Here is a 15,281-nt window from a genome sequence, read left to right on the forward strand (position 1 = left end):
GTCTGCATTTTCACATTATGATTAATTATTAAAATATTTGTCACGGCTCAATTGCAGACAGTGCGAAAACATTCACCAGATCGATGCAGCTGAACCTAATGACCCAGAAGTTGATAACATAAAGGCTTTATAACCGCAATGTTAACTGAAAACATCTGTATGGCCAAATAGGACTTTTACTATGTAAACTGTGGTTGGCAGGTTGGATTATAGAGCAATGGGTTTTTTTTTTACTTCACATCCATGCAGCAGTTAAAGTAAAAATCCTCCATGGAAAATTCAGCTGCATAGCAAGAAAAGTTCCAAGCAATGAAAACTAGTACACACCTTATTGTTGCTGTACTGCAGGGTTTTTCTGTGCAGTCAGCTCACAGAACAAGCAGGTGGTTTTAATGCAGTGTGACACACTGACAGGAAGACTGTCCAAGAAAGTTAGACAGACATTTTTGGGTCATTTTAACAATCCCTCCAGAGCCACCATCAGGACAGAGACTACTTGGTCTGACAACCTTGAACTTTCCTTCAAAACTGTTACAACTCTGTGAAATCTACGCACGAACAAAAGTCAAAAAAATATAATACAGCAATTTAATTTTATTACATTATGTAAAGAGCATATTTCACTTCATACAGCTTATTTTTTTTCTCTTGTTCCTGTGTCCATGTGAGAGCAAATCTAATGGGCACGCAGTAGACAGCTGCAAATCACCAGCTGAGAAATAGCTTTAGCTATTTTAACAGATAATGCTATTCCAAGAATGTGTCATTTGGACAGCTATAGCTGGTTAGGTGCTTCTTGGTGTGGGGGAAATGGGTACATGGTAGTTCAATCTTTCCATTTGTCCATGTTTTCTGCCATTTCTACATTTGAGTACATATACATACAGGTCAGCTGAAGGAGAACAAAACAAACAAACAAAAATAAAATAAAACGTAATCAGTCCAAAGTTGTTTTTTACAAATGGGAAATTAAAACTCCATATTGTGTGCAAACAGTGCAAATATCATAGCTTACAAGTCAGAAAAGCGAAGCCGAAGGTGCCTTAATCCATATAAGAGACCACAAAATGTTAATTAAATTCAGCAACATTGTAGAAACAGCAGGTGACATAACCCTGAGCGATGGAACGTGGGCACTTTTGGAGTTAAGCATGGGATCAAAACATACTGTTAATTGATATGAGATGTTCATGAATACATTAAACAGATCTGCTACATAACGGCAGTGTGGAAGATCCACTAGTGACTAAAAGCCAGCTAAGAAGTGATGTGGGATGACCATATTGGGTTTTATGTAACCAATATGATCGTGAGGAAAAATGAGCCTTTATGACCTATGACTGCAGTAAACATTTTCCCAATTAGCATATAGTCTCAGTTGCTAGTTACGGCCCCCATTCAAGCCGAAAAAGCAAGATAAAGCAGGGTATGCTCTACAGTGAGCTGGCCTTCACAAAAACATGCTGCATCCATTAGTATCCCTCAGTTTTACCTCTACAAACACTTGTGAAGTCCAGTTTCAAAAAGCTAAAATGACAAAAAACAACAGAGTTGAAAAAAAAAAAAAAAAAAAAAAGTACATCTTTTATGAAGTCTCTAAACTAAACTTAATTGATTGTAGTTAATGAAGGAGTGTTGGTAGTTAATTCTGCTCTCAGAGAATTTTACCGTTCGCTTTAAAAATTCGACAAACACTTGATGGAGGCATTTTTTTTTAGCTGGCAGTTGTTTACTCTAACCATAAACATAATTTATTTTAGTAAACAAACAGCATTGGTTTCACAGTCAGATCCACTTCTCATATACAGATTAAAAAACAAACAAAAAAAACAAAACAAAGAGGACAACTAAAAAAATGCACAAAATGTAACAAATGGTTGATGTAACTGTAGTTCTATCATACATACATATGTTGTTGATCATATACACTGCATATGATCAGCAACATAAAAAGCACCTGATATCTGACAAAATAACTGTAATCCCTCAGGGCATGCGTACTGGACCCTCTGGATTTGTCCTCTTCGGCATGTGGCCAGGAGCAACGGCTGTCTTCTGCTGTAGTGACCTCTGTGGATCAGCCGTTTTTCTGGATTGAGATCTGAGAGTTTAGAGGCCCTGTCAACACCTTGGACTCTTTGTCGTGCTCCTCGAGCCTTTCCGTTTGTAGGCGTGTGCTGCACGTAAAAGTAACACCCACACGAATTCCTGGGAGCTCAAGGTTTGCCAGCAGAACCAACCATTGTAATAGTGCAATCAAGGTTATTCACGGTTTCAAGGTTACGGCTGATTGGTTTATGTATGTAATATAAAGCTGCAACCGCTATCTGTTTCCAGTTAGCTGAGGCAGATGTGAAAACTGAATTGTGTGGCAATTGTTATTAGAGATGCTTGATCATATTATTGATGCCGTTTGTAGCACACGGTGCATTTTTCCACAGACTAAAGTGATTATTACGGCACAAATTGCCAAGTACAGAATACAGCCTGAAGCCCAAATCCCACCTGGTGCAGTTTTACAACACAGGTCAGTTATCTTCTACATACATAACAGTATTACTTATCAAACAGCAGTGGAAAAAAAAAACATTGCACCTCATCACTGATTAAGAAGTGAAAGATTTTAACTACAGAACTAAAAAAATTATATCAGCATCACAGTACTTACAAATATATCAGTGCGCTAAGAGAGGCAAAAGTGGTGCAAGTATAAGCCAAACACTACGGGTTTAATACTGAACACAGCCTTGCTTTTGTTAAAATGCCTTTTAACTCAAAGAACAGAAACACTAATAGGATAGGAGCACTAATGTTGAACATCTTAAGTAAGGCAAAAAGGTCAGGTAAGTAAACAGGTCATTCTAATCCATTATTCAGATCAGAGCATAATCTCCAGGTCATAAGCTATTCTCTCCTTTTTTTCTGGCTTAGTGTGTTCTTCTGGTGAAATTATTGGTGCCTCACTTTGTTCCTTCTTAACCCTACACTTTTTCGGCTTGCTTAAAATATATTCATAATTTCTTTTAACCTCTAGGAAGGCTGAGGTGAGGTACTGAGGTGAAAAGATCTTCAGTGAAGATGGAAGTTCTGTATTTCGGGTGAACAAGTCATGGTGAAATGAGGAACCCGGGTTTTCTGAGTGTCTCGCCTCTGGATAGAGTCGACGAGGCACAGGACACGGTTTCAGCAACACCGGTGGGGGGATTTCTGGTAATATACTGAATGAAGCCAAAGGTGGGGGCTTGGATAGAAATCCAGGATTTGGGGGTGTAGGAGCAGCAGTTGGAGCAGAAGTAGACAGTGGAGGTGTAACGGTCCTTGAGCTCTGAGTGTTGCCAGGTATTTCAGTCATCTGGCTTGGTTCCAGTTCATTTTCTGTCTCACTCCTGGAGGAACTGTCCTCAGGCTCAGACTCTGTTTTAAACTCTGTCTGCGGAAGGAATAAAATGTGGTTGTGACGCTGACAGAACAGCGTGCCACACCTGAGGCACTTCCTGCCATCTTTAACATGGAGCAGTTTATGACGCTTCAGTTGGTGAATCGTGGTGAAAGATCGATCACACATGTTGCACGGAAAGAGGGGCTCATCCCTGTGCACAGCATGGTGCTCACTGAAATCTGCCTGACTTATGAAGCTTTTTCCACAATTTTCACAGACAAAGGACCTTTGTTCTTCATGCAGCCGTTTGTGTTTTACCAGCTGTGGTATATCAGTGAAGGTCTGACTGCACAGTTCACACCGATAACCACCTTCTGATGCAACTAAAGGTTTCAGGAGCACAACTGGTCTTCTCTTATCTAGTTTTAGGGTGTCTGGTAGTCCTTTGAAGGGTGGTGATGTCTTATTTAAGTCGAGCATTGTTTGAGACTGGATAATTTGGGTTTCTGCTTCAGTCTCAGACACTTTTGCCACCGTTTCTCCTTCCTGAAAAACATAAATACACAAACAGAGGCAAAAAATTTTAAGAACTGTAAAGAATTTATCATTAGAAGAAAATAAAAATACTTATGACAATCTTGCAACTCGTGTCTTACAAAACAACTACTTTACAACAAACAAAAACAGCTATTTTGCATAATGTCCAAGTAGAAAAGATATACAGAAAGAGCAAGTTGTGGCTGCTACCTTTGGCACTGAGGGGGTTGCTGGCGTCTGCATTTCTTCTGAAAGTTCACTTTCAGTTCGCATCGAAACAGACGGCTCGGGATTCGCAGAAGAATCAGCTTGAAGTGGAGCTGCATTTTCCTCTCTTCTGCCTCTTGCCTTCCGGCGATGCCTTTTTCTACGACCATAAATCCTTTAAAAAAAACAACAACCCACAAACAAACAAACAAACAAACATATGAAGTGATCTATAAAAGTGGGTCTCATATCTACAGTAAAAGTGTAAAAGAAAATGTCAGTATTAACACCTTGTTTTTGTCATACACTGTAAAGCTGCACAAATTTTCAACAGTTCAGGGTCTGTGACCCAATATGTACACAGAACACATACGATGGGAGATAACTATGCAGCTTGTTTACTGAATATTTATCACCCTTTCTAATTCATTACCAGTTACTATGCCTGTTCTATTATGGAAACTGATACCAAGGGATGACCTTTGTAACCCTGACCTGGGCTGGCTATAGCTATAGGCCAGAGTAGACCTGAATGTGCTTCTCGCCCACTCAGTGAAAATGAAAAGGGTTGTTTTATGCTTTTGATCAGTCAGAGAAGAAAAATAGAACAGAAAACACCAGTACTGTTTAAAATACCACAAGCTTCGAGACAACCCTCTCTCCTCGCACTGTTCAAATACACAGAGCTCAGAAGCAAAGAGACGTGACAACTATGAACCCAGAGCAGAGCACTGACTACAGCACACACATTAAATATCACACACCGAGTCAATATGTTGTTAATGTTATGTTTACAGTGATGGGCATTATAAAAACCTGGAACATTCTGCCATAAAGGCTTCATTTATGTACATCTGCAACCTTCTATTAATTGAATGAACAGGTTCTCGTAGAGTTTTATCTGTTATAGTAGAGTTCAAAAAAGTCTTTATTTAGGCCTTGTTGCAGCCCACATAGACATGCCCATTGGGACATCACCCATAGGTTATTGTGCTCCTGTTGGGAAGCCTCAATCTGAGGACCATAATTTATAAAATGAACATCACATTGTGTGCATTCACTTGAAACTGATGATGACAATTAAAAGTATGTCCTCACCATGATTAGCATAATTCACTAAAGGTTCTGTCCATCTAAACTCATCACATGAAGACTTCTCAAATGACCACCACAGATTTTGCTGGGAAAAATACCGTTCTTCAGAAAAATTGTGCAAACTTTAAATCCCTACTTAAAACTTGGAAAATAAATAAGTAACCTTTGAGAAACTAAAAACGGGACAGAATACCATCACAAATTTTGGATATGAATTATTTGGATTTGGTACATGGTGTAATACCTGGGGAATATTGCACTTAACTTGAATTTCAAGCTTTAAAATCTGTAAAAATATTTGAATAATTTTGACTGCTTTAAAGGGCAGTATGTGTCCTATAGATGAGACGCTATAAATAAGATCAATCCTTTACCTGCAAAACTTGTGATTTGTGAACTCTGCTGTTGGAACCTTCAAGCATCCATCATGTTGTATGACCTTAGCTTAGCTACACTCCAGTCCATATTCATTAAGCCATGTTATCAGATGTTTAGCATCAAAATGTAAGGACCTAGTTAAATTAATTTTATATAATTTTAAAGAGGACACTTAAAACAATGAAGCTGCAAAACTATCAGAAAACACCCTTACCTTAATTAATTTTTAAGCGTTTTTTTTAAACTAATGAAAATACAGACCAGAATAAGTAACAAAAAAGTATATTACAATTACATTTAAAACATAATAAGTTCATTTAAAAAATTGAAAAAAATATTATTAGAGAAACACAAAGCTATCCAACAACTTTGATCCTCACAGATTTTATCCTGACCCAACACTACTTTACATGTCTTACCATCTCACTTTTTTCTTGGGGCTTTGATTTTTTTTGGTGCAGGTAAAAACAGAAGGCACAAAGTCCGGCTTATCACGCTCCATAGATGCTTCTCCTATAAAACAAAAATAAAAATATGTAGGAAGCTTTGTGCTAAATCCGACAATTTTAATCAACAAACCGCTTGTTTCTGTTACAGTATGTCTACAGTGCTAGCATAGCTCCTATCTTAGCTTACCTGATATGAAATGAGCGCCACAAACGCGATCATCTTCCGTGAGTCTCGCAGTGCTGCCGTTCGCTTCTTGTATTGCTCGCAGCCACAAACGCCTCCGGTGGCCCCGAGACGGTATTTTGTAAAATTTCAATTTTTTGCTGCGGATATACCGCTTTTCACAACCAGACACGCAGCAAACTATCATTTTTGCTTTAAAACTGTTTGGGTTTTGTGGTTAGCACGGGTTACGGAAGTTATCAGAAACAACTAAAGTCAACTTCCGCTGCAAAGAGGCGCGCGCAACCCTGTTGAGGACGTTACGGTGGCCGGGCAGCTTGTTTTACGTTAATGTTAGGTAAACATCAAATAACAATCCCTACATTTTTCTGTTTTATTTTAATGTTTTGATCCAGCATCGATTTTGGCAGACTGCTGACTAAAAGGAGAGTTTTACCGAGGCAGGGAGTACACCGCGAGCAAGCAGTGAACTGGGGACCCCTGCTGTCCGCACTCATATCTGTGAGCCTGATTAGCCTGTGACCTGAAATGGTTCCTCGAAATTAAATTAATTTAATCGGAAATTTAATTGAAAAAAAGCGACTTTACTCGGTTGCTAGAAAATTTCTATAAAAACAATTCGTCTATAATTTTGTATATATGTGACTAAGTCTTATTTATTATGTTCTACTAATGTAGGATAAAGAAATTGATTTATTATTATTTTATTGATATTATCATTTTAATCTTGAGTGAAATTGAAGATGGCAGTGAGACCTGTTATAATGTGTGGTTTGGAGACTGGGACTCTAATAAAAATACAAGGTTAGGAGGAGGAAAACATTATGATTTTCACTGGGAGTGATCAGAATGGACAGGGTTGGAGATGAGTACATCAGAGGGACAGCTCAGGTTGAGTGGTTTGGAGACAAAGTTGGAGAGGCGAGGCTGAGATGGCTTGGGCATGTGGAGAGGAGCGTCAGTGTATATATTGGATAGAAAAGAGTAAGACCACAGAAAAGATTCATGGATGTAGTGAAGGAGGCCATGCAGAGGATGTTAGGGATAAGGTGAGATGGAAGCAGAGGGTTCCCTTTGGTTACCTCTAAAGGAAGAAACCAAAAGAAGGTTTCTTTGTTTGTTTTTTTAACCTGGCCACATCTATACTGGAAAAAATATTGGTAACTACCAATGATTTCTATTAAATAACAAAAAAATTCACACTAAAAAAAATCGATACATTTTGCTATTTCGATGGTTAAGTGTTATTTTAGATTCAGCTGAGCTGTAAGAAGAACACCACTGCTTTGTCCAGTTTTTAAAAACATATTCCTTTGTGCACAGTAGTATTAGAAGGTATAAGGCAGGCATGAGACAAACAGTCTAACAGGTTTTAACCTGAAATTGTTATCTGCATTAGAATACACATCCCAAAACATGCATAATTTTCACCACCGAAGAGGCAGAGGGTCCTTGATCCTTTAAACAAAGGTTTCGCTAACGTACAATCAAGGACACTTCAAAACATATTTATTTAATTAAGGGCTAGCGTTTCCCCGACAGTGCCACGCCTAATGCACTTTCCCGACCACTTTCCACTCCCGTAACTATGAACAAAGGACACATTTGTATTCAGCTATTTCGTTCCCATTATCAGTCAGAAGAACAAAATTAATCTCCCCTAAAACTCATTTGACTTGTCCTTGGTTTTGTTTTAAAAAATGTGTCTCTTTTTTTCAACTTCCCCTTATTGTTGCCACTTACTGAAAACACAAGTAGGCTCAAGTGTTTTCCTGACTGTTACTCAGAACAGAGTGCCGTCTGGCACTATTTTCATCTGCAGATTTTAAGGTAGCCAGCTTTGTATTTTCTCTTCTAATGGTAACACCAATGTATACATATTCCGGAGTATTCATCTGCTAAAATAGCGTAAACAAGGAATTAATTGGTGAACTATTCATAAGGTACATCTGGTCAACTGCTTGTTAATTGAAATATCTAATCATCTAATCACATGGTAGCAGCTCAGTGCATTTAGTCATGTAGATATGGTCAAGACGCCCTGCTGAAGTTCAAACTGAGCATCAGAGAGAAGAAGACAGGTGATTTGAATGTGGCATGATTATTGGTGTGAAATGAGTCGCTCTGAGTAACTGTCAGAGGCCAGAGGAGAAGCGCCAGACTATTTCAAGCTAATAGGAAGACAACAGTAACTCAGATAACCACTGGTTAAATCCAAGATATGCAGAAGAGCATTTCTGAACATACAACACATTAAACCTTAAAATAGATGGGCTACAGCAGCAGTTGACCACCTGTCAGCCAAGAATAGGAAACTGAGGCTACAATTTTGTACCAGGTCATCAAAACTGGACAGTAGAACATTGGAAAAATGTCTGATTCTGATTTTGGCATCAAAATATATCATAAAAACATTAAAGCATGGCTCTATCCTGCCTTGTATCAACAGTTCAGGCTGGTGGGGGTGTTGTAATGATGTGGGGATATTTTCTTCTGACACTTTGAGCTATTTAGTATTAACTGAGCATCATTTAAATGCCACAGCCTACCAAAGCATCATTACTGGCCATGTCCATCCTGTTATAAATAATAATAATAATAATAATAATAATAATAATGTTTATTTGTATGGCACTACTTAAAACCAGTGTTACAAAGTGCTTCCCAGAAACAGATTTTAAAAGAAGAAATTACGGGAGACATTATGAAGAAATTACAAATCAATAACCATAGTGTATCCATCTTCTGATGACTGCTTTTAGCAGAACAAAGCACCATTATCACAAAGCTCAAATAATCTCAACCTGGTTTCTTGAACATGACAGTGACTTCACTGTACTCAAATGGCCTCCACCGTCACAAGCGCTCATTCCAGTAGAGCACCTTGGGGACGTGACAGAACAGAGATTCACATCACAGATGTGCACCCAGCAAACCCATCTATGAAGAATGTTTCCAGCATCTTATTGAATGTGTGGCACTATGAATAATTAAAGTAGTTTTAAAGGTAAAATGGGTCAAACCTGGTATTAGCAAAGTGTGACTAATAAGGTGTATTTGCTTTTTAGATACATATACTTTATGTGAATATGAAGATGAAATGATGAAATCAAATGACAAATTAGGAAAAGCATAATTAAATGAGTGCTAATTAAATTAATGATGCTTGTTGGGACATAAAATGGTGCCATGTTACTATTGGTAACACCTGTTCTACTAAGAAACGCCTAAATGTCATCTGTGAAACAGTCCTGTGGTGAGTGGAGAAAAATGAAGTGGTAAACGTGCTAGTTTCTTTTCTTTGCTTTGTGATAAAAGATTATGCTTCTTTCAGTATTGAAAAGCCACTAATGCCCTAAAAGAAGTTCACCTAAGAAAAACTGTCGCACTGTTTTCACTCGTGGATTTACAAGTGTGTTTATGGAATAAGGCAGGGCTACAGATAATAAATTGTCTTCTGATATCAGTGAACCTCCATGACACTTTGGAATAAAAGGATGTGCTCCTGCCACCGTCTCACTCTCTGGGTGAATATCAGCATTTCACCAATAGATGTCACTGTGGTGTAATGTGGCACACTTGTGTCCTGCCCAGTTTTGGGGAGATTTTAAAATAGCACCAAAACAGCAGCCATGCCCAATATATTTATTAAATATAATTTGAATATATTCCGCCATTTCACTTCGTACTCAGTGATGTGTAACTAACATTATAATCAATCTTCCCCAATGTCCTGGCTGAGTCATTCTAAAACATTTCATTGTGGATTTCAAACCTGAATCTGTTGCTGTGATAAACAGAAAATCTAGGCTGCCTGAGGGCAGTACTATTGTGGATAAAGGCTGCTTGGTATGACAATCAATCTATAAAGCTGCGCCTGAGAGTTAAATCAATATTATTTCACTTCCACTCAAACTTCCACTGAGAGAGGGGGGAGCAGAGTTCCACTGAAGCCAGCATTTAGTCACTGCTGAACCTGCTTGTACCACAAACAGACAAGAACCAACAGCTAACACTTGGAGAGATTTCAGGATTTGCTTATGTTGTTGCCATATGTTATAACCTTTTTGTATTATTCAGGCCCAGCATACAAATCCATTGCTTCTCAGGTGTGTTCTTCAATATCTACAAGCTTGTGACCTGAAAATAAATAAATTGGCATTCCCACTGTGTCACTTCCCTCCGCCTTTCCCTCAAGGTGACTCCTCCATCTGCACCCTCCCTGGTCTTGCCAATACCTCTCTCTGCAGTAACTGTGGTATAGTAACCAGGATCTGATTCCCCTCTTGTTTCTGAGCTGTCACTATCTCACCTGTTTCAATGAACTAAGCACATCAATCAAAGCTCTGCAGCGTTGCTCCTGATCTCTGTGTGCATGCGTGTCTGTGTGTGCGAGGGAAATGTGTGTACATGGGTCATCAAAGAAGGCTAGTCTAGTCTCTATGAAAGAAATGTTTGATTAAAACAACATCTGAATATATATATTGTTAACATAGTTCCTGATGACACACACAGTCCTTCCTATTCCATTCATGTTTTCATCTCCATGGCTTGCTGTTTTAGGGTTGAGGTGTCTTTGTACTGGCTTCATTTCAACGCACAGCACTCCCATTTTAATTACCCTCTACTTCACCCCTGCTCGGTTTGCTCTAAGTGATTGGAAGGAGGAAGGGGAAGGCAAAATAAAGAGGAGATTGATGCGAATGTTTAAAAATGTAAATAGGAATGGGTGGTCTGTCATGGGGAAAGATGGAGGAGAGGGCATCAAATAGAGAGGAGGAAGCTGAATTTGTGGTTCCTTGCATCAATCCAGTGACCAGTTTTCATGCTTTCTTCATGCTTTCCTGACTTAATCACGCTCATAAATTCCACACGACATGCTTTTGACACTTTGCAGTGAGCGATTGGACATGTTGCTACCTGGTGCTGTTGGCACCTTTACACTGCTACTGACAATTCCCTGCGTTTAGCCGACAGTGCAGCAGCCACGGCTCAGCCACCTTCTCCGGGGGATCTTGTGGCTGCCGCTCCCTCCATCACTCAGTTGTTCAAGGGTTGAGCCACAACAACTCAATTACACATTCATTTCACCCGCACAGTCAAGCAGCCAAGCTCCCCTCCCCCTCGTGCTCCCCATTTCTTCCCTGCTTTGCTCTTTCTCTCTGCCGACGCCCACCGTCTCCATCTCTACATGATATGGCTCAAAATTTCCACCCATTGCACCTTTAACCCCCCACCCCTCTCATTTTTAGCCCTCTTTCACGGTTTGCTTCACATCAGCAGAGAAATACACATAGGACTGAAGCAGAACTGCAGAGAGATTGTGGGGTTTGGAGGCCAAAAGAATAAAAATGAAAGGCGAGGCGCTTGGAGAAAAACAGCATGAAATAGTGTGAAATGTGAGGGGAGGACAGAGTAAGAGTGGAGTGGGAGGAAGGTAAGGTTTTCTGGCGGGAAAACAGGGGGTGAGTGGAGAGACTGGCTAATGATATATTGATTTGGCTGGGCCCGGGGCAAATATGTAGGAGTATGTGGGAGGAGAAGAAGAGTCACAGCTTGCAGATGTCTTAAAACACCTGAGTGGGATACGCTTTGTTTATTGCATGCTTATACTGGGGGGAACAGAAGCACAGTTTGTAAACATCTTTAGGCATCTCGTTAAGGCAGAAAACACAGTTTATACATATAGCGCTTGCACCTAACGAGAAATTTTAAGTACATTTTAAATGGGTAATAACTCAGGAATAACGGAAGCATAGATGTCAGCAAGATCGCTGAGCTGGAACAGAATGGTATCTTCTGGCTATAAAGGCAAGCACTTAGATGGTGGGCTGTCACTGGGGATCGTATTAGGTGAGATCCCCAAGAGTGGTGGGACTAAGTGGAGGGATGAAGGTGAAATTAATGGCTTTTTCTACATCTTCCTCTCATCAATTTGGTGTTCATGTGCCCGTGCACTCATGCCCCTTTGGCCAAAGCAGAAGACAGATGCTGATATTGATTATTAAATATAAATACATCTCTTCTAGATGGATGGCTCGCTCTTTATTGATTCTAAGAGTCAATTGAGAGATTATGATAATAAGAAACATGCTCTGGGAAGAGTCTCACTGTTGGAACGGCCACACAGACGGCAGTGGGTGTAAAATTTAAGAGATAATACATTAATTTAGGAAATTCATTGCCACACTGGCAGTTTGTTAATTTGATTTCTTACCTGGCTGCTGCGACAGTTCCTCCCTGTTGTTCTTATGTGATACCAGATTCCTGCTCCTGCTGTTGCATGTGAAATTATCTGCAATACTGGCTGAGACAGTGGTTGGCATGAGCAGTCATCCAGAGAGAAGAGTTGGAGACTTCATATTGTGTTCTTTGTATTAGCGCTCAAATTAATTAGACCATTCTGAGTAAGCCTTCCTTCCTCCCTTTGGACCGCGATAATCACTTTTTTCTTTGGAAAATTCAAGTCGATGTCTACTGCACTTCTTCTTGTCTTTTCCTCGCTTAAATCTCTCAAATCCTCATTTCTTCACCTACTACTTTAGTGGCTATTTTCTCCACTTCTACAAAACTAACTCTCAAGCTCCCTACACCCTCACTCCACTCCCTCCAGCTCCAAACCCCCTCACAGTTTCTCCTTTCTTTCATCTCTCTGTTACTGCATGCAACAAGCAGCACTTTGCATCTTAGGAACGTGATCCAGAAGCAGATTATATACACTGTATTCTCAGCTTTACATTAAAGTGTTGCAGTCCTTTCCTCTTTCCTTCAGCCTTACCTTCCACTTTACTGCCCTCTCCTCCATCCCTAATCAGTCTGTTGTGACATGATAGCAAAGCCTGTGAGAATTGGGAATAGAGGGTATGGAGTAGCGATGAGTGAGGATTTGAGAAAAGGTTGACATTAGGGAATAAGCCCCTGTTACCCTGACTACCACAAAAAGCCATTAATTTGTGTAAGAGGACTTACATGCCCCACATGATTGCCAGCCCCTTGTGATAGACAGATAATTTAATTCCTTATAAAGCTGAACAAGCCTCAAGTGTGTCTGCTTGTCTCCGTCTCGCCTCTCTGCTCTTTCATAAAAAAATATCCTTTTTATTAGGTTTTATTACATCTCTCTTTTTAGCTGAATCTCAGTTTTAAATGTTTTAGCCTTAAGGCTAAGTCCTCACTGAAAGACTTCCAGTTTTTTGCATTTATTATTTGTTAACCTCGATTTTTGTCAAGAAGTTTCATTTAAATTGAGATCATATTTGCAAAGCTAGCATGCTCTAAACCTGCTTCCTTTCCAAAGGCTGGCAAAGATTAACTTCTTTAATTGCAGTTGTATAGGAGTCTATAAGAAAGTGCATCTTCAGCTTCACTCATGGACACTGGCTAGTTTCACATCTTTCTGAATACAACAAAATGTTTCAAAACACCAAGAAAGCGAAAGAGACAAGGTTTCACACTGGACTTCACAACCTAATAGGTGAGTGGTAGTGGTGGTAGTGTCCATCCAGTCTGTCAACAAAAACAGATACCAGGGGATGACGTGAGGCGTACCCAGGCTTGTTGGTGCTGGCACCACACACACACGACCAATGGTGAAACCTGAGAGTTGACTATACACACGCTTTCAGAACTGGTATTACTTACTAATTTTACAAACTCATATTATTTGTTTAACAATTTCTCTGTGGCTGTTGCCTCTAAACAGTCACATTTAAACAGCGAAGCCACACATTCATATCTTATGATTTTAATTAACAATTACAAAATACTTGATCAACCTTTTTATTTCATCAGTTGAAGATGACATAAAAAAATATTTTGTTGGAATTAGAATCCCCATAGTGTACATCTGCACCACAGTTTTGCAGTTTATTCCAGTATTGGCATGCTCTAAATCTGTGTTCCTTCATCATAACTGTTTAATTCAAGCGACACTCTCTGTTAAATATCTCATCAACTCTGATGCTTGATAACTAGGAAAACTGGAATACTGAGACTTTCTGAATGTCAGCAACAAATTCTTGAGTAACAATCTGAAAGGTACACATCCCTTTTTGTCCCGTCTTCCTTCTCTCACCCTTAACTGGTTGCGGCAGATCGCCGCCCCTCTTTGTGCCTGGTTCTCCCGGAGGTTTCTTCCTGTTAAAAGGGAGTTTTTCCTTCCCACTGTTATCAAATGTTTGCTCAAAAGGAGTTGTTTGATTGTTGGGGTTTTCTCTCTTTTATTGTAGGGTCTTTACTTTACAATATAAAGTGCCTTGGGGCAACTTGGGGCAAATTGAACTGAATTAAAAAGGTACTGTGAAAAATGGTGACCAGTGAGTCAATAATAACATAAGGACAGCACGAGGATTCAGAAAATCTCTAGTCAGTTTGAAGTTTCAAATTTGACACTAGCCAAATTCGCAAATACTATTTTATCCACTAGAGTTTCACTGAAGATGATGAATTGCGTAGAAACATCAAAGCTTTCTCTCTTTGGAGAAATGAAATTGTAAACAAGGTCTAAAGGTCGAACAGAGATCATCATTAGAGAGAAACCCTGCCTTGAGGTGTAGCCGATATCGACATAAACATGAACATAGAAAGGTGGTATCCTAGGTGTAGCTCGTTAAAATCTTGGATGAGTTCAAATCCCAGTGACCTCAACCTCAGAGTCAAGGTCAGAGGTCAAGTCTTCTGAAAATCTTGTGAATAGGATAACTCAAGAAGGAAGTCACCTAGGATTTTCAAATTCATACCACAGGTGCAGCAACAAAAAATCTCGCACAAGTTTGAATCTCTGTGACCTTGACCTCAAGGTCAAATTTTCTGAAAATCACCTAGGATTTTTAAATTCATACCATCTACTGGGAGTCTGAGGAGTAGCAATGGCAGCTGCCAGTATTTAAAAAAAAATGCAGTCTGTGATTGAGAATATCATTCACAACAACAAAAAACAAAAGCAAACGCATATGATGAATAACTGTTTGTGCAGCTTTACGCTCATATTTATTTTCTTGACGTTCCTGAATTTGAGGGGCGGTGCGGGTTGTTTTCTTTTGCTTTTCAATAT

The 15,281-nt window shown here is 39.4% G+C and overlaps 1 protein-coding gene across 1 annotated transcript; it reads right to left on the reverse strand.

Annotated features, from left to right (window-relative positions):
- Positions 1 to 574: 574 nt before the first annotated feature.
- Positions 575 to 6,533, reverse strand: LOC146364697 (uncharacterized). Its single transcript, XM_084917903.1, has 4 exons — positions 6,233 to 6,533; positions 6,016 to 6,109; positions 4,127 to 4,298; positions 575 to 3,925 (listed from the first exon to the last, which is right to left on the reverse strand). The coding sequence occupies exons 1-4, from the start codon at positions 6,414 to 6,416 to the stop codon at positions 2,879 to 2,881; spliced, it is 1,497 nt and encodes a 498-aa protein (XP_084774029.1). The 5' UTR covers positions 6,417 to 6,533; the 3' UTR covers positions 575 to 2,878.
- Positions 6,534 to 15,281: the final 8,748 nt, after the last annotated feature.

This window comes from Perissodus microlepis, chromosome 20, assembly GCF_051167445.1.
Source record: "Perissodus microlepis isolate ML-2025 ecotype Zambia chromosome 20, ASM5116744v1, whole genome shotgun sequence".
NCBI classification, from domain to species: Eukaryota; Metazoa; Chordata; class Actinopteri; order Cichliformes; family Cichlidae; genus Perissodus; species Perissodus microlepis.